The sequence below is a fragment of the Amphiprion ocellaris genome, chromosome 7, assembly GCF_022539595.1.
Source record: "Amphiprion ocellaris isolate individual 3 ecotype Okinawa chromosome 7, ASM2253959v1, whole genome shotgun sequence".
Lineage (NCBI taxonomy): Eukaryota > Metazoa > Chordata > Actinopteri > Pomacentridae > Amphiprion > Amphiprion ocellaris.
Window position 1 is genome coordinate 20076396 of NC_072772.1, and position 21646 is coordinate 20098041.

Genomic DNA, 21646 nt, shown 5'->3' on the forward strand with positions numbered 1-21646 from the left:
TCATTTTGCTTGTTTGAGTTTATTAGAATCAAAGAATTCAAAACATTTAGATAGCATTTTTATGGTTTATGTAAGCAAGTTTTTCGTCAAAATTGAATTTCCAGTGAGCAACAGCAATAAAATGAAATAATCCCACTTCACTCAAAGTACTTTATTATATTTTAAATGTTTAAATACCTGTTGTAGTGTCATATATTCCAGACTGCTTTACCAGACTATGGGGAAATACACCTATCAGTAATAACATTGTGACCACCTGCCTAATATTGTGTCTCCTTTATGCTGCTAAAACTCCTCTGACCCAGTGGGGCATGGACACAGGACCTCTGGGGATGTCCTGTAGCACCAGGATGGTGGTAGTGAATTCTGTGGGTCATGTGGGTTGCAGGGTACCAGATCAGGCTTAGCCTGGTACATCCCACAGATGCTCAATAAGATTTGGATCTGAGGAGTGTGGAACCCAGGTCAAGGTGGTAACTGGCATCAAGGACTGATGTTGCCATGGGGGTTGGGAGGTTGCTTGACCTGCAATGTTTAGGTGTGTGGGACATGTCAAACTCAAGGATTTTCTCCAGCACATAACATTATAACAAGAGCATTGATGTTATTCATTTCAGTATAAACCGATCACTTGCTGATCGGTTTATACTTCTTCTAGTGAAGCTTTTGGAGCCTTCAGGAGGGCAACTTGGTGTTAAACGATAGTTGGACAACATACTTTTAACCCACTTTCTTAAGGAAAATCTGCCTATTTTTTAATTACTTAGCATTGTGTTTCTATGAGTGACTATTAAAAAATCTATTAATACATTTTTGGCATTTAATGAAATGAGCAGAGCTTTTTGGCCACTAGAGGGTAGTGGAAACAAGCTACTAACAAATGATTGACATGTTACCACCTAAATAGAGTGAAAGTAGATAAAGCAAATTTGTTTGCAGACAGTTGATATTATTACCACCTAAACTGAGAGAACACCTCAAGCAGATGCTTCTACGCTAAAATATTTGAAAATACAGTATAATTCCCTCAAACCCCCTGCAGAGCCAACCTTAATGCACTGGGAGCTCCTTTGTTTTAATATTATCTTAAAAACTCTCCCACTCCTGCTGTAAATGAATTGGTCATGGTGGGGATTTTCTCTGGTTATGTGGGTGGATTGGTATCAGTCCCATTAGGTCATGTGAATGAGGAAGCGCTAACATCTGTGTCAGATTAAAGTCGATACCATGCCTATTCAGTTAGTGGACGGATGAAGAAGAGTCCTCGGCCCGCCTTTTATTGCCTTTTATTGAGGCCCCTTGAACCGACTGACCCAAAACATGACAAACTGGTAGTATCATGTGCAGATAAAGGGAGAAGGAAGTTGGATTAGGAAGGGAGGATGGAGCTCTGGGATACAGGGGAGGGTCATGTTTACACACAGCGCTATTAACTTCACATGACATCAAGTCTCGGAGCACACGTCAACATGCCTCATATCTGAGTAAAGGGGAAAGAGTTTGTGACTGTAATATACTTTACTCTGCCTTCTGGGGCCTGCTGAGCTTGGACATCTTAGTTCTGTTTCGTTCCACATGACACTCAACCGACAGGCAAAGCAAAACCAATCTTTCATTTCCCAACTAGTTTTGTTTCTCCTTTAAATCTGAAATTGATTTTAATCACTTATTCAGACAATAGGAGTCAGAGAGGCACCAGAAGACAGTGAGTTCATCACTTTCTGCTCTGCTGTCCTTGTCTTTACCTCCTAGTGAAGTATTCCTTCACTTAAAGAAACGGCGCCACAACTTTCTTGTTCTTGTTTAGATACTGTGATTATAAACCTTGTCTGCTACAAACAGACAGCAACAGGAATCATGGAGGAAAAGAGACGTTACCTCTGCATCGAGAGACGAAGCTCTGTCATTCATTTGAATGAAGCAAATCCATCGGCGCAGCAGACTCCAACAAAACACTGCAGTGTCATCTGTCTAAAGAAGTTGAGCTGAGCTTAACTTTTGCTGCGGTACATAATGCTGTGGTATCTAATCAAATACATGCAAGTGCATGTTCATTAGTAATGCAAACTCTGTTTCCATTACTAGCATTACTTTGTGTTTAGGTTGCTGAGACAGAATTAAAAATAGATGAAGCTGTGAGTTGCAGTGTTTTTGATTATAATAAGCTTTTAAATTCACAGACCTGTCTCCCACTGGTCTTTCTGGTTTGTATTCAAAAAGTCTCCTCACCCACACAGACAAATTCGGGAGGGGCCGTAGCAATTTTTGCAACATCCAAAAACTTCACTGTTATCCTGAGCTGTTCTAGTTAGTGCTGGAGCCAGCACAGCTTTAACTACTTTTAGAAGACTCACATTTGCATAGATGCATCATCAAGGAAGATTTTTTAGCAAGCAAATAGCTGAGTGATTAGGGCACGTAACACATTGGCATAAATGCTGTCCACTAGTGTTCCCAGTTCAGTTCCTGGCCTGTTGTGGTTCAGGTGGAAGCTCTGTCGCCATTGGTGTTTGAATGTATGTGTGAATGGGTGAATGCGAAACCCAGTGTAAAACACTGAGTACCACTATGGTAGAAAGGCACTATATAAGTGCAAACCATTTGCCATTTGTGTTAGGCCAGTGGTAAGCCTTGGTTACACTTCAGTCCAGACACAGATGGATGCACAGTTGTTGTTCTACTGCTTTTCTCATCCACAGGAGTCTGCTTGGGAAAAACAATTCTATACACACCAACAAACTACTGCTGAGCATGCACACTCTGGACCTTATAGAGTAGTTGCTACGTTGACTGTCCAGACGGACAAAAATTTTGGGCTTGATGCGAGCTGAAGCATTTGCACAGACTCTCACGGACAAGAGGAGATGACAAAATTTACATCTTGAGAGCCCTTGTATACATTTAGACATGGATATTACAACACTAGTCTTTTGCCTTCCACATCTATGACTATGCAGGGGTCTGCATGACATAAATTCCATCATCTCCCAGTGGACCCACATGCACAGCCCACAATTTGTGCCACAGTTTGCACGGCGAATATGCTACAGATACAGTTGTGCATGCGTGGAATACATCCTGTAAATACAGTCCCACAGTGCATATATAGAACTGAGTGCTCCCAGCAGACTCCCAGCAGCTTACAAAATAGTATATTTAACAACAACTTGCCTGAGGTGTTCCCAGCCATGCATGTGTGTCTACAAAGGAGTATGATCCAGGCTTTATGCGTCACACCTCTGATTCCTAAATGCCAGTGTACTACATGAAGGCACACATGAGAGGACACATATTACAGCAGCTTGTTTGAATAAGCAAAGAAGAGCAACACTGACATAAGAGGGTCCTCTTAGTGGCATGCAAGCACAGTCTCTTTGTAAAAGAGGCTGCTGCTTCTGTTTAATAACAGTAGTAAAGGCTAGACAAAGGATAAAGAAAGAAAGAAAGAAAGAAAGAAAGAAAACTTTACTAAGGTGACTAGGTGCACACACTAATGTGACAGCCAGGACTGAATATATCGCAGATAACATATTTCCCACCAAGTGGACCCAGCTGAAGTCCTGGAAAAGAGAAAATAAAGATGATTAAGAAGGAAAGACTGAAGAATGATGGGGAGAGTGTCAGGAAGAGAAGAAGAATAGATGAAAGAGAAAAGGCAAGCAAAACATTAGGAAAAAAACGACTGAAAGGGAAAGATAAGCGTAAGACGAAAGAGGAGTGACGGAGTGGAAATAGTGTTTTTGGCAGAACAGTCAGACACAAACTGTCCACTGTGCCAAGAGCAGCCTGATTGTTTAATATCATAGTTGACTATTTTCCATGCATGTGTTTCACTCTTTGAAATATTACTTTGGCCTTTGAAATCCAGTAAATTTTCTTCTTTCCCTCTTTTCTTAAATCTGTTTAACAAGCAGAACATACAGCGCTAATAACAATCCTTATCTCTCCATTTAATTAATTTATCTTCTATTTATTCCAGGAATGTAAAATGTGGACAGCGCATAAACATGGGTGCATTTTTGTTCTGCTACATTTAGTCTATGTTCTTGTGTGTCAGTTTATATATGCATATACACACAAATCACACTGCCATGTGCATGTCTGTGCCTTTTCTGTTCACATTACAGCAGCACGTGAGCGTAAGCAGCCGCTGCCCTCAGACATTGCTGTCATCATGTACACCAGCGGATCCACAGGCATCCCAAAGGGCGTCATGATCTCCCACAGCAACATCCTCGCTGGCATCACAGGAATGGCCCAGAGGATACCCAACCTGTGGTAAAGGCCACAAACTTACTTATGATATATTACAACCGCAGACAGGTGTTATGTAAAAAAGCTTTATTTCTTTATCCAGTAGTTTGTGGTTTTAGTCAGAAGTGCATCATTTTTAGGCTTTTTATCTAATATTTCTCAAGGCAAGGTATCAATTTTCCAAAACAGATATTGCATCAAAAATGTGGAAAACTTTAGCCACATTTAAAGGGATAGTTTGACTTGTTAGGGGAACATACTTATTTGTTTTCTTCTATTGGTTAGATGAGCAGCTTGATACCACTTTCATATCCATCTGTAAAATATGAAGCTACACATTTCTGCGAAATGAACGGTTTTAAATGAAAAATATGGTGTGCACGGAGAGACCACAGATATCATATCCACACCATTAAGCTGCATATCTGCAGTACACTGCTACCAGGATTTTTCCTGCATGGTAGATTTTTTAGCATGGCCAAAGCAATTTCAGGCAGCACACAAGGAAAACTTCCATTGCCAAAATGAGAAGAACTGTTCATATATTGTTATTGTTTTTAGCTGGGGTTTCATTTACTCAAGCATGTTAGGCATTTTTGATTATAAAATGGTGAGAAATGATGAGGAAATTCATAGATTTCTTCCAAATAAGGTAACACAGACTCATTGCCTTTACAACATGTAGACAGATCTTGCTTACTGTTGTGTGTAGTCACCCCCAAATGCCCATTCTGATCCAGGAAACCCTGATTACATGGTTAATCAGAGACACCAGGCCTTTAAAATCTTAACACAAAGACCTTCAACTCTGTGCTTTGCCAAAAAAATGAACTGGATGACTGGATTCTTGCAATTGCTTTTTTTTCCAAAGGAATACTTTGTCATTATGGGAAATATGCTTATTCAGGCAACCATTAGCATCATACAACTCAGCTGTTTATAGTCAAACAAGAGCCGCCTCTCTGGGGAAAGATATGGGTGAGAGGAAACGCACGAAGGAGGGAGCTCATTATGAGATGGAGGAAGAATCGGGGAGGATGGGAGTTGGGGTGAGATGGATGGAGGTTAGAGGGGTTACGGCTGTTATGATCTCAATCTGATTCCTTATGAAAATAAGGACTTTCCTCTGTGTATTAACTAATCCGACTATGTAAACCTCCTTATCACATTTCCCCTGAATTTCAAACATATTCACTGAAATGTGATTCCCTGGAATTCGGAAGTACTTGTGTTGAGATGATTATATGTCCAGTAGATTATACTTTAGTCTAATGCAAGGAAAAATATCATCCTTATTTTGTACAGATAATCTTTCAGATGCATAGCCTTCGAAAGATTATTGTCCTATGACCATGGTAGTTTTATAACTGATTACATTAATTCAGCTTGACTACTTTTACAGAATTAACTTTATGCAAACCTACATGTGCAAGCTCATGAAATGAAGCTGAAAGACAAACTCTCGTTTCTAGCACACCTTTACAATGATGTGACGGTATCTCTCTATTTACAGTGAAGAAGACACCTACATCGGCTACCTTCCTCTTGCCCATGTACTGGAGCTGAGTGCAGAGCTCGTATGTGTTTCCCATGGATGTAGGATCGGATATTCATCACCTCAGACTCTAGCTGATCAGGTAGAGTAACACTAAACTTAAAGCACACTGTATGGTTTTTGAGGAGAGAGTGGTAACTATAATAGAGAGAGGAGGTAGCATTAGAGCCAGAGTAGTGTATTTTGAAATCTATTTATTTTATCTGGAATTTAAAAAAATAGTAATAACACAGCTATACAGAAAGATGCTGAAATATGATTTGATAATTGACAAGCTGATATTCAGTTGACCCCTACTTAGCAAACATGACATAAACTCTTGCAAACTCACAACTATGTAATCTTGTCTCTAAGCTAAGCTAAGCTACCTGGCTGCAGGTCCCTCATATGTATTTAGTGTACAGACATTAAAGTGGTTTTGGTCTTCTCTTGGCCGGAAAATGAACAAAATGTAGTTTTGGTATTGGTAATGAAATTCAAATATTGGACACTGGAACCTGTATCAGAAAATTTCAAAACCCAGATATTTAGACAGTTTATAAATCAAAAGCTTGTGACTGTATTGCTGGCTTTGGGGGTTAGGTTTTCTTCATAGGTCATAGGTTGTCATCAGTGTGACATTTGCTCTATTTCCAAATTATTTCAGTCAACCAAGATCAAGAGAGGAAGCAAAGGAGACACGAGCGTCCTGCAGCCCACTCTGATGGCGGCTGTCCCGGTACGTTAAGACAGAACGCTTTGCACAACTCAATGCACTGCTCAGTATAATGTTAAAGAAGCCTCAACATTTAAGAGTGTCTCCCACTGAGTCACGCGTTTGGCCGCGTCTACAAGCAGATTAGATTCCACTCTGTGCATACTTCAGTTGTAGAATGCAGTGACAGAGTCCAGCAGGCCTGGATCTGTGACATTGATGTAAATACTCTGCATCCTACCACTGGTCACTGCTGGCCTTTATCACTAAACAATATGAGACACCCAGACGCTTAAGTGGTGCGCTGGTCCTGCTTGTCTTTGAAGTGTGTTTTATTCTTCAGTCCACTTCAGCAGCAATGATGGACTTTACTCAGAACTTGGTGGTATTTATTCTGTTAATGAAAGAGCAGAGCAGTTGTTCCACACTTCCACAAAGTGCTTTATTAGTTTTAGTAGGAGTTTACATTTAGGGGAAGTGGGGCATGCGGTGTGAACAAACATTTGTAGTGAGGGTGTTAAAAAGAATGGAATCTGACAGGGTATCGCTGCACTTGAAAGATCAGGATTAACGCTGCTCTGATTGTTTTTGTTTTGTTTTTGCACAAATAATGCATGAAATAACAACTTTAATGTGAAATGAACCACTTGTACTTACACCAAGAGGGAATTACCTCCTGAAACTGCAGTTCTGCTCTAATCTATGTGGTGTGTTTTAGTGTCTTTCTGCTCACTGCTCTGGTTTGACAGCATGCAGCTTTAGGTTCAGTCTTACTCTGACTGAGCGCTACATGCAGACATAATGAAAAATTCAGGTGTTTCCATCAGGAGCTGGTGGATATCAAAACAGAAGAGAGAGAATTAATACTGGACTGAAACTCACCTGGTGGCCAGAAACATGAATGAAAACGAATGCTAAGGTTTGCTTAGTTTTAGCTACCAACATTATCAAATAATCATGTTTCAGAGTTGTATTTACAGCTGGTTTCCTCCTAAAGTTTATAACATTCTGGTTTTGCTTTTTTAGGGCTGAAACAACATGCACTAAAAAAGTTGCAGCTACATTTGCAAAAGCAGTCATGGTTCTGAGTGTGTTACAGAATGAACATTTAGTTCAAATGTCTGATCTTATAGATGGATAAAGCAGAAAATCTGTCTGTGACTGACCAAGTGACTGAGTGGCCAGCTGACCGATTGTTAACTTTTTGACCAAGACTCGCTCTACTACTGCACTACTGAGTTAATTAACATTTTCTCCATGGTCATTTGTATAAATGTTCACAATCGACCCAATGTCAGTTGCTAACAACAAAACTAAGAAGAGGTCTACTTCTGTATGCAGCTAATGATGATGAGCCTGTCAGGAAAGAATTACATTGTGTCATGCTGGACAATATTACAATCTCTGGCACTTGGCTTTCTTTACTATCTTGTTTGCCAGTATTAACTCCACACCAATTTCTTTGCATGTTATTCTAAATAACTGATGATGATGATGTTTGCCCTTCGTGATTGAAGAAGGCCATGACTTCAGCATCCGTAGATGGGGTTTGAAGTCATGATTTGCGCTTCACTTGGATTAAGGTGAGGGAGAGTTGTGCAAATCATTAGCGTCACTCTCTCGTCCCGGCCTCTCTGGATCCAGTGGCAAGACGTAGTCCAGACAGCTGGAGATAGGTTAGGATGCAGTGGATGGATAGCAGTGTCCTATGTGTCACTGTGCCTTGGTTGCGCTCCACAACGCTTTGCTGGGTCCACCTTCCTGCCTGTGGAACCAGTCTGGTGGTTTCCTCCACTCAGCCCACAGGGTCCAGTCTTTTCTTTTTTGGTAGACGGCCGTCGATGGCTCTCCTGAGCTGACGCCCTTTGATGAATCTTGTTTTTGTTTTCATCAGGGTGTCTAGCCACCCACCTCACCAGCTCCAGAGGGGGACTGGTGGGGAGTGCCAGTTTAGTCGCCAGTGACTCGATCTTGAAGCAGGTAGTACTGGATTACAGGTTACCAGTAGCAGATCTTATGACCTGACTTGACCATACTACATATCTGTAAAATATAGATATATCTATTCCAGCCAGTCAGATGACAGTTAGAGATGATGGTGATTCAGTTTTGATTAGTGAAACATAGTTGTGACTATTCTGAACTGTTGTACCGGATGGTGCTCATGCAAGGTTTCTCAATGGATATTGGTCTGGCAAAGCTTTTGAACAGTGTTGGCAGCCAGGCTAGATAAGATTGTTAGAAAATGCCATGAAATAGAAGGAACTAATCAGTGATGACTTTGTTAAAAATGAGAGCTTTGTTCATTAGAGACTTGCGGTCAACATTTACAAGAACTTTGGCCTCAGGCTGCTCTGACATGGTGATAAAACAGCTTGCGTTTATAGTTGCAGTGTCATACTACGTTTTAAAACAAGCCGCCTCCCACTCCTAGTGGCTGTAGCTTCTTATGCAGCTTCAGACATCTGCAACATCATTTTGCAAAAACACAAATTGAAGATATCTGTAGTTACATTTGGACTAGGCAGAAATCCAGTTTGAGATATCTACAGGGTCATTTTTACTTCTTTAAACTTGATTTAAGTTAGCTGAGAAGGACAATGTAGATATGTTCAATTGAAGGGAATTAAAGATATATTGAACAGGAATTATGACTAGTCAGAAGTAAACTGTAGATCTGAAAGTGAAATTACAAACAGTGATAAATCAGCTGCAGATAAAAAGCAGTTCAGTACATGAACTTCAGGAGAAACAGCATTTTTCCTGGAACACTGAAAGTGTGAGTATCTGAAATGTTCTTTTGGCCAGGAAGACTGGAACTTCGGATATCTGTGATACATTACCAGTCTAGTTGTTAAATGTTAAAACATTTTACCGCAGGACTCTGTCCCTCTCTCACACATCCTGAGGACAGCCCCACCCTCCACCCCCCATCTCCCAGTGGTCGTAGTGTAGAGGGCAGAGGGCCCCAGTTTCTGGAACCATTCACAGCTGTAAACAGAACGTGAGAAAGCCCCATGTGGTTATCCCCACGACACGCACACACACTCACACACATACAAATTGTTTGCTGTGATATGACAACAGGCTGCTGCATGAATCCTGTGTCGACTTCCTCTCTCACTGCCTCGGCTTCATACTGCCCCACGTACACACACACAGACACACACCAACCAGGACCAGCTGTTTTTTATGGCTTTTTGTTTGTGCCCTTTCCCCCATTTAACTGTGACTCCGGCTTTTGAAGATACTGATTTGGATGATGGTGTGTTCTTACTCTGTGGGTTTCTGTTCTCTCCGCTGCAGTCCCCTTGGCAGTACAAAACTGTACCACTTCCTATGACTGACATTCCTCTTCCCCGCACTGCTGTGTTCCTATCACTAGTTTAGCCCACTTTATCCAGTTTCTCTTTGACAAATACTGAAATTCACTGAAGCATGCATAAATGAAATGTCAACTTATCATTGTGCTCAAATCAGACAATTATTGACCAGCTCTGCAACCTTCCAGACCTTTTTTGCCTCTTTGATGTCACTGTTCAGGTTTTACAACTCATTTTGGAACAATTACCAACCCGTTAGATGCCATTTAAAGAAAAATAACTGATGATGATGGTGGTAGAAATTGGTGGAAACAGAGCCAAAGAGAGAGTGAATATGAAACTTGGAGACTAGGAATGCTCTGTGTCTTCCTGATTTGATATATTTAAGGAGGTAATAATTTACTAAGATTTATTAAAGTCAGCCAGTAATCTGTGGTGGCAAAAGACAACTAATGCAGCTTTAAACTTGCATATGTTAAAAACAGCTGCTTATTTATATGGTGGCAGAGCCGGTTCTTCATTAATTGTAATGTCGCCTGTTTGAACTCTTGCCCTCCACATGCCAAAGTGTCCTGACCCCAAAGTTTCTCCCAATGGCAGGTAACCATCCTTCACAGCACTTCTGCCACCAATGGTGTGTGAATGTATGTGTGAATAGGAAACATAGAAAAGTGTTATATAGTTACAGACAATTTACCATTTATACTACCGTTCAAAAGTTTGGGGTCACTTAGAAATGTCCTTATTTTTGAAAGAAAAGCAGTTTTTTCAATGAAGATGACATTAAATTAATCATAAATCCAGTCTCGACATTGTTAATGTGGTAAATGACTATTGTAGCTGGAAACAGCTGATTTTTAATGGAATATCTACATAGGAGTACAGAGGAACATTTCCAGCAACCATCACTCCTGTGTTCTAATGCTACATTGTGTTAGCTAATGGTGTTGAAAGGCTAACTGATGATTAGAAAACCCTTGTGTAATTATGTTAGCACATGAATAAAAAAGTGAGTTTTCATGGAAAACATGAAATTGCCTGGGTGACCCCAAACTTTTGAGTAGTAGTGTATATCTGCAAATTTTTGGAGAAATGTGAGCATTCATTTCAAGTTGTGTTTATTGTCACCAGGAAATTGTTAGTGCAATATTTACTATCTTTTCGCTCTGTTTTTGGTCTCCATCAGCTCCTGAAGAAAATAGCTCACTTTATAGCTGCTAAACAGACGACTTTGTTTGCTAGCTAGTTTCTAACTGTGTCTGCTGTGACCAAACACATTGCTATGACAGTGTAACGAATGAACCTGAATGAACCAGAGGCTAAACAATTAAACAGCCTGAACATGAAATTCTCAAGAACCGTTAACCTGAATTCTTTGTAAGTTCATCACTACAAGTCGCCACATGGAAGCATGTTTACAATAACTAGCTTTGAAGGAATCATAATGCTTCTCTGAAATGTCGACATTCAGTAAATGATACATCTGCTTTATCATCATACCACGTCTAACAATTTGGCACAGTTAGCTGGAGTTTCATTTCACTCACTGCCGTTTTTGTATTACTTTGTGTTTGCTTTTTTCATTTAACCAAACTGGAGATTCACTCTTGTGGATTAACTTGACTTTTGTCTAATTTTGTAGGTCACTTAATGTTAGTTATCCATTGGGGAGCATTACTGTTACGCAATGAAAGTTAGGAGGCACACATGTTCCACATTGTGCCAATTTATTTCACTTCACTTGGACATATATTTAGAGAAAGTTGTTCTGTTCTTCATGTTTTTTTGTATTTTACAAGCTTTTCATCGACTATTATGGTGTTCAAATCAGTTCACTTCGGGTCACAGTAAATACATCCCAGAGCAGGGAATACAGACTTAGTTTCAGCTTCTTTAGTTATTTTTTCTTACTATTATATAAGTTTTTTGGCAACAGAAAACAAGCCATGATTCTAATAGAAAGAATACACATATCATTTGGTTATGACTTCATCCTTTGTTTTCCAAGAGTCAAGCAGAATCTAAACTTTATATAGACAAAGCTTTCACTGACTCTTTTATTAGGAACTGCAATAGCAGTACAAACTGTGCAGCACCTCAGATCTGTTAAAGTTGAATATTTTCACTGAGCAGTTAAGTACAAAAACAGACCAACATTCATCATCTCATGTTGCCTTGAATGTTTGTTCACCTTAATAGCCATTTATAATGACTCCTTTTATCTGTCAATCTGTCTCTTTCCAATTTCCAGTTTGTCTCCATATTAATCTTACATGTTGCCCTGCTCTTTTTAATTCATATTTTTCTTTCTCTATATCAACCTCCTACTTGTCCCACCTCCTGACTCCAGGAGATCATGGACCGTATCTATAAGAATGTGATGAACAAAGTGGAGGAGATGAACTGTGTCCAGAGAACACTCTTCATTCTGGCCTACAACTACAAACTGGAGCAGCTTGCCAAAGGTTACAGCACACCACTGTGTGACAGGTATATTCAGCTGTATTTGTTAGTGCTGCAGAGTCTTAAGAGTTTTTAAAACATGCATAGTTTCCCAATGCAGCATAAGTGTGCGCAGCTGTCCGCTCTCTAATATTGTGCCTTGTCTGTCCATCCAGGCTGGTATTTAGGAAAGTCCGCTCTCTGCTGGGAGGTCGAACAAGAGTCTTGTTATCAGGTGGAGCACCGCTTTCTGCAGCCACGCAGCGCTTCATGAACGTGTGTTTCTGTTGTCCAGTGGGTCAAGGATACGGCCTGACGGAGACCTGCGGCGCTGGAACCATTAGTGAACGTAAGAAGGAACAACAATTTTACAGTAGGACACAGCATACAAGTCAAATATTTATATACGCTGCTGTTCAAAAGTTTGGGGTCATCCAGGCAATTTCATGTTTTCCATGAAAACTCACACTTTTATTCATGTGCTAACATAACTGCACAAGGGTTTTCTGATCATCAATTAGCCTTTCAACACCATTAGCTAACACAATGTAGCATTAGAACACAGGAATGATGGTTGCTGGAAATGTTCCTCTGTACCCCTATGGAGATATTCCATTAAAAATCAGCCGTTTCCAGCTAGAATAATCATTTACCACATTAACAATTTTTAGACTGTGTTTCTGATGAATTTAATGTTATCTTCATTGAAAAAAATGCTTTTCTTTCAAAAATAAGGACATTTCTAAGTGACCCCAAACTTTTGAACGGTAGTGTATATTAAATCACAAATTAGGAAAAGAATTACATTTCATGACATTTCATCATTGTTTATGTTGGACTCCATCTAGCACAATCATTACATCAAAATTCTTGATTAAGTATTTTAATTTATGATCAAATATTTGCAAAACTACACTCAGTTGCCACTTCATTAGGTGACCCACAGTCCTGCCATACATGCTGTTTTTACTGTATGATCATGCAGTGCTTCTAATTGTGTTACACTGAGAGGTGTTTCTATTATTTTCCCCACTCCTTTTATATAAATTAAGCTAAACTGCACAACAGAAACCCCTCTATGTAATGATCATACAGTTAATTCACAGGAAGGGTTTATTGCAGGACAGTCAAATTAGACAGCTGTATTTTTAGCTAGGTGTACCTGATACATTTACCAAAACTAAAGCAAAGTTCAGTCTTTATTTGCAAATGTTACAATGCTACCATTACAGACTCTGCTGATGCATAAGAAACATTATGCCTTTTAAACATTAAACTTTAGCATGCTAGCTTTGTCAGTTCATGTGACATTTTGATGTTAGGCATAGCTGTTCGGGTGGTTACAGTCTTGTTTTTCTGTCAACATGAAAGGACAGCAACAAGGGCTCCGTGATACTGAAAAAAAAATGACATTTAGTTTTTCTGCTATTTTATATCCCTTTTTGGAAATAATTCATCATTCTAGAGTGATTGAGGTGATGTAGGGGAGTAGATCTGCATCAGAAATTAAAAATAATTTGGAAAAAGAGGCATTTAGAACCTTTACCATTTGGTGTAACACTAGCAAAGGCATCCAAAATAGTTTCTTGCTTAGGACTTCAATTCAGATCTGACTTTGCACTCATACAGAACTCTGTGGTGCTCATTTAAATGGTCAAACAAATTAGTTGTATTGCCTTGTGTAGTGCAAGCTCCTGCCAACAGAAATGCTGTTTATGGTCAGTTTACTTTCTGTCGCTGAAATATTTTCATCCAACTGCCATTGTGTTTCTTTTTGCAGTCAAATCATGTTATATTTCTGTGTCCAAGAAGCCTTAAATCCAAGTAAATGAGGTTCTATCAGACTGCCTTCTCTTTATATTCATCATGAAAATTCAGAACTGTGCAAGATTTCTTGTATCAAACAGCAAAAGAAATTGTCGCTTGTTTAAGTGAGTCCACCTTACTTCTATTTCTACCACTTCCAACATCATAATTTGTTCCAAATGAGTATTTGTTAGCTGGAACCACTTCACATTGTTGAGCAATCTTGGAAAATTACTAAAATGATGAATCTTCCACAACCTGAAAGCAGCACTAATGCGGTGGGAGGGCATGAAATGGAAAGGAGTATTTTACCGATGGATGGGAAAATGGATGAGAGGAAAATAATTAGATCTAAAGTGCGTGGGTGTCAGTAAACAGAGGAGGGAGTTGGTTATCTGTTTTGGAAAAACCAACATTAGCAACAAGTTATTGTACGCTGAGAACCCAGTTAACATCAAGTGTGGCAAGCCTGTTGTGTAGCCTCCAAAGTAATGGATGGTACCATTCAAACTCATACTGTTTTGTAAAATTTATAAAGATGTACGTCTCCAACAAAAAATGCAGACTTCCCTCGCAACTTCTCGTAAGTCATTTTCTTATTAATGTGCATAAAAGAATGCCACTCATATCTGCGGTGGTGATGCCTGTTCCAGTAATCTGTTTTCAACTATTCAGCCGACCTACTGGCTTTCATTGCCAACACTTTAGTCAAATAACAGAAATCTTATCAGCCTTTCCCAGGCAGACTAGACCAACAGAGCTGCCCACTGCCCATCATAATAACTGCGGTCATTTGAGCCAGGAAAACACTGTGTAGCTTGTGAATGTTCCTCTGGGATGAGGTTTCCATGGCAAAGGAGCAAGTGAGGTCACGTTGCCATGGCGATAAATGTCGTGCCTTGATGCTAGTGGGCTTCCTGATAATGTGTGGGTGTGTTGTCTGTTCCAGTGTGGGATTACAGCACTGGGAGAGTGGGAGGACCGCTGGTTTGCTGTGAGATCAAGCTCAAAGACTGGGTGGAGGGTGAGTGAGGCGCGACACCCGCACACACACTCTTTGTGATGGGATGCACAGTGTCACATGGACTCACCAGGACATACATCACGCTTCTTCTTATGTGTCATCTCATACACACAAACACTTGTGACTTCACCAGTCCGTCCTCCGTTCATTTCCACATTTTCCAGCCTGGTGAGGGTGTCACTTCAGGACTAGTAGAAACTCCATAGCCTTGTAAGGAAAGCAAACCGCTTCTCTCCACACTCCTCTACAACTTCTATCTTTTTCCATCTGGGAATCATAACTCATTTTTATGGTGCTCTGTTAAATCTTGATACTTATCAAGTTGAGTTTATTGCTCGCTGGGCTTGCAGAGCAGTAATAGAATTTAAAGTAAACGCACAGTGTTTTTTTGAACTCAACAAAATAATTATGGAACAAAATGAGGAAAAATGAAACCTGGTTTTGTTGCATTTTTCATTTTCACTCCATTTACTCTGCTTTTAGGTGGTTACCGCAGCACTGACAAGCCCCATCCGAGAGGAGAGATTCTCATTGGTGGACCCAACATCACCATGGGATACTACAAGAAGGAGGCGAAAAACCAAGAGGACTTCTTTGTAGATGAAAACGGCCAGCGGTGGTTCTGTACGGGAGACATTGGAGAGTTTCAGGAGGACGGGTGCCTCAAGATAATTGGTGAGGATGGAGTATGTAGGTACAGTACATAAGCAGAGTGCAGATTACCACTGGAGAAAATGTCTTCTAGTTTGGATGTTGCTACATCAAAAGCACAAACTGTCTACACTATGTCCCTTATTTCTGGATGTTTTCCAGACAACTCTATACTCCACTTTCATTCATCAATAAGCCAGATCTTTCTTCACCTCCTCGAAAAACTCCACAATACTGTTTCCCTCACTGAGCCAGAACCTCACAACTTTTCACTTTTATCACGATGATGGCGATCAGATACGCAGCTCAGTGGAAAAATGACTCCTTCCCCCACTTCCTGTCTTCATTTTGAGATATGCTACCACATATCCACACTTATACATACATGCATCTGCATACACATGTTGTTACAGGCTTCTGCCTCTGCTGTGTTTCCAGATCGTAAGAAAGACTTAGTGAAGCTGCAGGCAGGAGAGTACGTCTCCCTGGGAAAGGTGGAGGCCATGTTGAAGAACTGTCCTCTGATTGACAACATCTGCGCCTACGCCAACAGGTGTGTGAGGGGAGGTGACATGGTGGTAGTTTATTGATCCGATGATCTGCATACATCACTACTGATTAAAGTAAATATCTGGAATATACACTGGTGAATGACAGTGTCTCATTATATATACAGTACATACATATATATATACTCACTGGTCACTATATTATGTACACCTGTTAAATTGCTTGTTGACACAAGTGGCTAATCAGTCATTTGGGCTACAGCAGCAGATCACACTAGGTGCCACTCCTGTCAGCTAAGAACAGGAAACTGAGGATACAGTTCACACAGGCTCACCAAAATTGGACAATAGAAGATTGGAAAATAACATAATTAACATCACATGCCATAATTTAACTAATAAAATCAACATGAATTTTTGTGATAATAAAAACAAAACATTAAAACTAAGATAAAAAGAGAGATAAAATAAAATCACTTTAAAAGTTACAGTGCAGGGTTAAGAGTTACAGTGCAGTGCTGGAATAGAGACAGTCATTAATCAAAGGCGAAAGTAAATAAATAAGTCTTTAACCTTGATTTAAAGGGGCTGAGAGTTTTAGCAGAGCTACAGTTTTCTGGAAGTTTGTTCCAGATATGTGGAGCATAGAAACTGAAAGCTGCTTCTCCATTTTTGGTTCTGACTCTGGGGACAGACCTGTATCAGAGGACCTGAGCGATCTGGATGGTTCATATGATAAAAGGAGCTCACTGATGATAATTGGGCACTAAACCATTCAGAGCTTTATAAACAAACAAAATTATTTTAAAATCTATCCTCTGAGAGACCAGAAGCCAGTGCAAAAACCTCAAAACTGTAGTGACGTGATCTTGGTAAGGACTCTAGCAGCAGCATTCTGGATCAGCTGCAGTTGATTTATGGTTTACAGAGAACGGTCCGAAAAAGAGAAAATATCCAGTGAGAGGCTCAAAGTGCCTTGTTGATGTGAGAGGTCAGAGGAGAATGGACAGACTGGTTGGAGATGATAGAAAGACAACAGTAACTCAAATAACTGCTGGTTACAACCAAGGAATGCAGAAAAGCATCTCTGAACCAAAACATGTTCATCTTTGAAGAAGATGTTCAGCAGCAGAAGACCACTCCGAGTGAAACTCCCGTCAGTTAAGAACAGGAAACTGAGGCTACAATTCACACAGGCTCACCAAAACTGGACAATAGCAGATTGGAAAAACATTGCCTGGTCTGATGAGTCTCCATTGCAGCTGCAACATTCAGATGGTCAGAACTTGGTGTAAACAACATGAAAGCATGGATCCATCCTGCCTTGTATCAACAGTTCAGGCTGCTGCTGGTGTAATGGTGTGGGGGATGTTTTCTTGGCACACTTTCGGCCCCCTAGTACCAATTAAACATTGTTTAAACGCCACAGCCCTCCTGAGTATAGTTGCTAACCATGTCCATCCCTTTATGACCACTGTGTATTATCTTCTGATGCTACTTCCAGCAGGATAATGCACCATGTAACAAAGCTCAGATCATCTCAAACTGGTTTCTTGAAGATGACAATGAGCTCACTGTACTCCAATGGCCTCCACAGTCACCAGATCTCAGTCCAATAGAACCTTTAGGATGTGAAACCGGAGATTGGCATCATGGATGTGTAGCCGACAAATCTGCAGCACCTGCGTGATGCTATCATGTCAATATGGACCAAAATCTGCGAAGAATGTTTCCAACACCTTGTTGAAAATATGCCACCAAGAATTAAGGCAGTTCTGAAGATAAAAGGGGGTCCAACATTATATTGTTTGCTTCCTACTACAAACCATAGAAACACATGTAAGTCTACGTGCAGAGTGGAGTAGGACAGTTTAATGCAGCAGCAGAAAGAACAGACAATCCTCGACCTGTGATATAACGCAGAATACAAATGAGTTGAAAAAAAATGCTATGTGCATACAATCACATAGACAGACCTGTTAAATGTAAGAGTCTTGAGTTTCACCAGTGAAATATTTAGTCACGGCAGAGGATTTTTGGTTGCATTTAACATTAACGTTGTTGCACTCCAGAGCTCTTTCCTACTGTCTCTGCTCTCTGCCAGCTTTGTGCGTCTTTGAGCTCATTGTTTTGATTCTTCATAGTAAAATTAGTTGAGCAGCAAACAAATTAAAGGTCAAATATAATTTATCAGAAGTTGGTAGAGAGCAGAGCAAATAGCAAGCTGTTTACTGTTTATGCTTTTATGAGAATTGTTTCAGGAGCAACAATTTCCACAAAAGCACGACTCTACTTTGTGAGAAATTACTCGGGTATAATCACACCTCAAATCACACCACTGGATTTTGTTAGGTAACATTCGGAATCCTTTTTTCCTGGAAGGCACTCCGGCCTGGCAGCCGTGTTCTTAGATGTGCTACATAACAATGTTTTGAACTGATTCAGATGTTTTATCTTGCTTTTGTTGCATGTTTGCAATCTTATTTTTGGTTAAATTTGTTTTTAATTTAGACTTAGATTTAGACTTAAACTGAATTTGTTAATCTCCGGAAGGAAAATAAGTTGTTACAGCAGCATGGATATTCAATAAAGGGGTCAACAATAAGTGAATAATAAAATAAAATTTAAAAAAAGATAAAAAAAAATATAGAAAATATAATATAGAAAAAAAGTCTGCAGAATGCACAAGAGTGATACAGAAATGTGCAAATGAATATAATTTGACATTTGTCTTGTTTTACACCACTTTGCTTTTGAAAAATTCTATACAAATAAATATTCTTGCTTAGAATTAAAACACATTCCAGCTGGTTTAGAGGGTTCCTGAGTCTCCTGTTCCAAAAGGTTCCACGGAAAGCTTTTCACACTGCAGAGCACAAACACGTTCTGCCTTTCAGACTCACATTCTGAGCATATTTCTGCAGCCCGACATGTTTATTCAGTTCTGTGTCACAGTGCAACAGATGCTGTATTCCAGAGATTTGTAATCTGTTCACACTCTTTTCAGGCACGTCTTCCTTCTGTCTCCTTGTACGGATGAATATTTCACTTGCATGTTTGTGCTCCATCACCTTATTCGTCCGAGCATTCACATGGAGACCAATTTCACATAATAATTACACTCTGTTCTTCTTTACTGTTAACACCCTGTTTCCTCTTTTCTTCCTACTCTCCAGTGATGAAATCTATGTGATTGGGTTTGTGGTGCCCAATCAGAAGCATCTGCTGGCTCTGGCTGACCAGTATGGTATCCGCGGGTCATGGGAGGAGCTGTGCAACAGCAAAGCCATGGAGGAGCTGGTTCTGAAGGTCATCACTGAGGCTGCACTAACAGGTGAGAAGAGCTTCATCTTCAGCTTAAAGCTCCGGTTTTACAGCTTTTATCATGTTAATCTTCCGTCTTCCTCTGCTGTAGCCCAGCTAGAGCGTTTTGAGATCCCTCGCAAGATCTGCCTGAGCCCAGAACCGTGGACCCCCGAGACTGGACTAGTGACTGATGCGTTCAAGCTCAAACGCAAGGAGCTGAAAACACGTTACCAGGACGACATAGAGAGGATGTACGGTGGGAAGTAACAGCAAGGACCTGCACAGAACTGTTGATTCTCAAAGCTCAGACCAAACCAACATTCTCAGTGCCCTTTCACCTCTCCACATCAATAAAAGGCCTATATCTGTGCTAAATCTTAGTGTTACTAAGGCCTCCAACATCAAGCAGTTTCACCATGAAGCAGCTTTTACTTGAAATTATGAGAAAAGACATTTTGAGAAGGTGTTGGTAAGAAAACACACCACCTTCCCGTCCACTCCTGCCTTTTCCCTTTTCTTCATCCAGGTGTGTGAGCCCCTTGTGTGGATCTTTATTGTTCCAGATGCGAGTTATGAAACAGTTAGCTGATGTTGTCTGTTGAGCTCTCGTCTGAGTGCCACAACAGAATCTCAGGTCAGTTTGTTGCTTTTTGCTCACACACAGAACACTAGATTCAACTCGTGTGTCTCTAATCACTTCATTTTGATCCTCTTCTAATCTTTTAACTTAAAAGTTTGTCCTCGCTCTCATTTCACGTTTCCTGCGGGTCAGGAGAGGGTTAACTTCTTTGTTTCTCTTTTCTTTTTGTCTTTAACTTGTTTTGAATTCTGTCGGTGGTTTATTTTGTCTCCCACCCACAGTCAGACTGCGACTCCCACGCTCGTGGGGTGTCTTTCTCTCATCGGCACGTCTTGATCCAAAAAGCACAAAGACATCTGAGGGCAAAAGAGCAGGTTGGTAAAGAATAATAAGCTCTTAACTGGTTTAATGATTTGTATCTTTCAGCCTAACAGTGAGGCTGTTCTAGGAAAATGACAAGATTGAAATTACTTATGTTAAAAGAAAAGACAGAGATGCACTGTTGTTTAGTCTATTTCCTACACTGACTGAGTATATTTTTCAATGTGTACGGACCACAGTGTGCACGAGAATGCACATCGACTTGCTTGTATTACAGATGAAATTACTGTGTAATCATAGTTGATGAATCAGTGCAATATGAAAATGTATCATTTGGGAGTATGACAGAATAAGCACACTTTTACAAGCGTGACTTTTGTGCATGGCTGACGTCCATTATGTTTAAAGCCTTGTTTATTTTGTGTCATTTCCACGAGAATGACGGAGTGTGTGGCTCATCACGCGGCACAAACACGCCTCCACTGCCCCTCACAGTGCGACACCTGTTGCCTTTTTGTGTGACTAACGCCTTTGTAATTCCCGACTGATTTTTAATGTGATATTCCTCCTTGATCGTACACGTTCATCAGTGGAGCTGTGATCAGCAGAGAAAGTAAATGTATAGTCTCTATTTTACCATAAGCTTTGTTACCGTAGATTAGTGTTGGAGCTCCACTCCCTCTCTGTTTGAGAGCCTGCCTTGTAACATAAGTGCATCCAATTATTTATTTGTAATTTGCCTTTTAAAAAAATACTCAAATGAAGTAAATAAAGATTGTGTTTGGTCTACATATGAGAGCACTTTATTTCTGCTACAGTCTAATTAAATTGAAGGTATTCAGTGCTATAATTCTTCAGTATTGAGCACATGGGGCTCAGCGGGTGTGAAATCAATGCTTGTCACCAGAAGACAGACAGATGATGACATTTATTTATGTCCGAACGTCAACTACAGAGTGAAATCAGCCTTCACTGATTCGATATTAGTAATGACTAATTGGAACATAATTCAATTTGTCCATTAATGCTCAGCAGTCATGACAGCTCTGAGGTGTAAATTTCCAGCGTTGGCAGACCGAACCCTGGCTGTGACGGCTACAAAAGGTGGAGTTCAGTCAGACTATTGAATTAAACATCAGCCACTGATCCATCCTGCTTTGAAAGAAAAGGAGCCGCCCTTA

General features: G+C 40.2%; 1 protein-coding gene across 1 annotated transcript in view; it reads left to right on the forward strand.

Moving 5' to 3' along the window:
* acsl3a (acyl-CoA synthetase long chain family member 3a) overlaps positions 1 to 21256 on the forward strand; it is a 40925-nt gene extending 19669 nt beyond the window's left edge. Inside the window, exons 6-15 of the mRNA XM_023283221.3 lie at positions 4128 to 4278; positions 5768 to 5891; positions 6456 to 6527; positions 12177 to 12316; positions 12445 to 12617; positions 15024 to 15098; positions 15582 to 15773; positions 16188 to 16302; positions 19435 to 19592; positions 19674 to 21256. Coding sequence (XP_023138989.2) covers positions 4128 to 4278; positions 5768 to 5891; positions 6456 to 6527; positions 12177 to 12316; positions 12445 to 12617; positions 15024 to 15098; positions 15582 to 15773; positions 16188 to 16302; positions 19435 to 19592; positions 19674 to 19831 — 1358 coding nt within the window. The 3' untranslated portion in view covers positions 19832 to 21256. The remainder of the gene's footprint in view (positions 1 to 4127; positions 4279 to 5767; positions 5892 to 6455; positions 6528 to 12176; positions 12317 to 12444; positions 12618 to 15023; positions 15099 to 15581; positions 15774 to 16187; positions 16303 to 19434; positions 19593 to 19673) is intronic.
* The last annotated feature ends 390 nt before the right edge of the window (positions 21257 to 21646 follow it).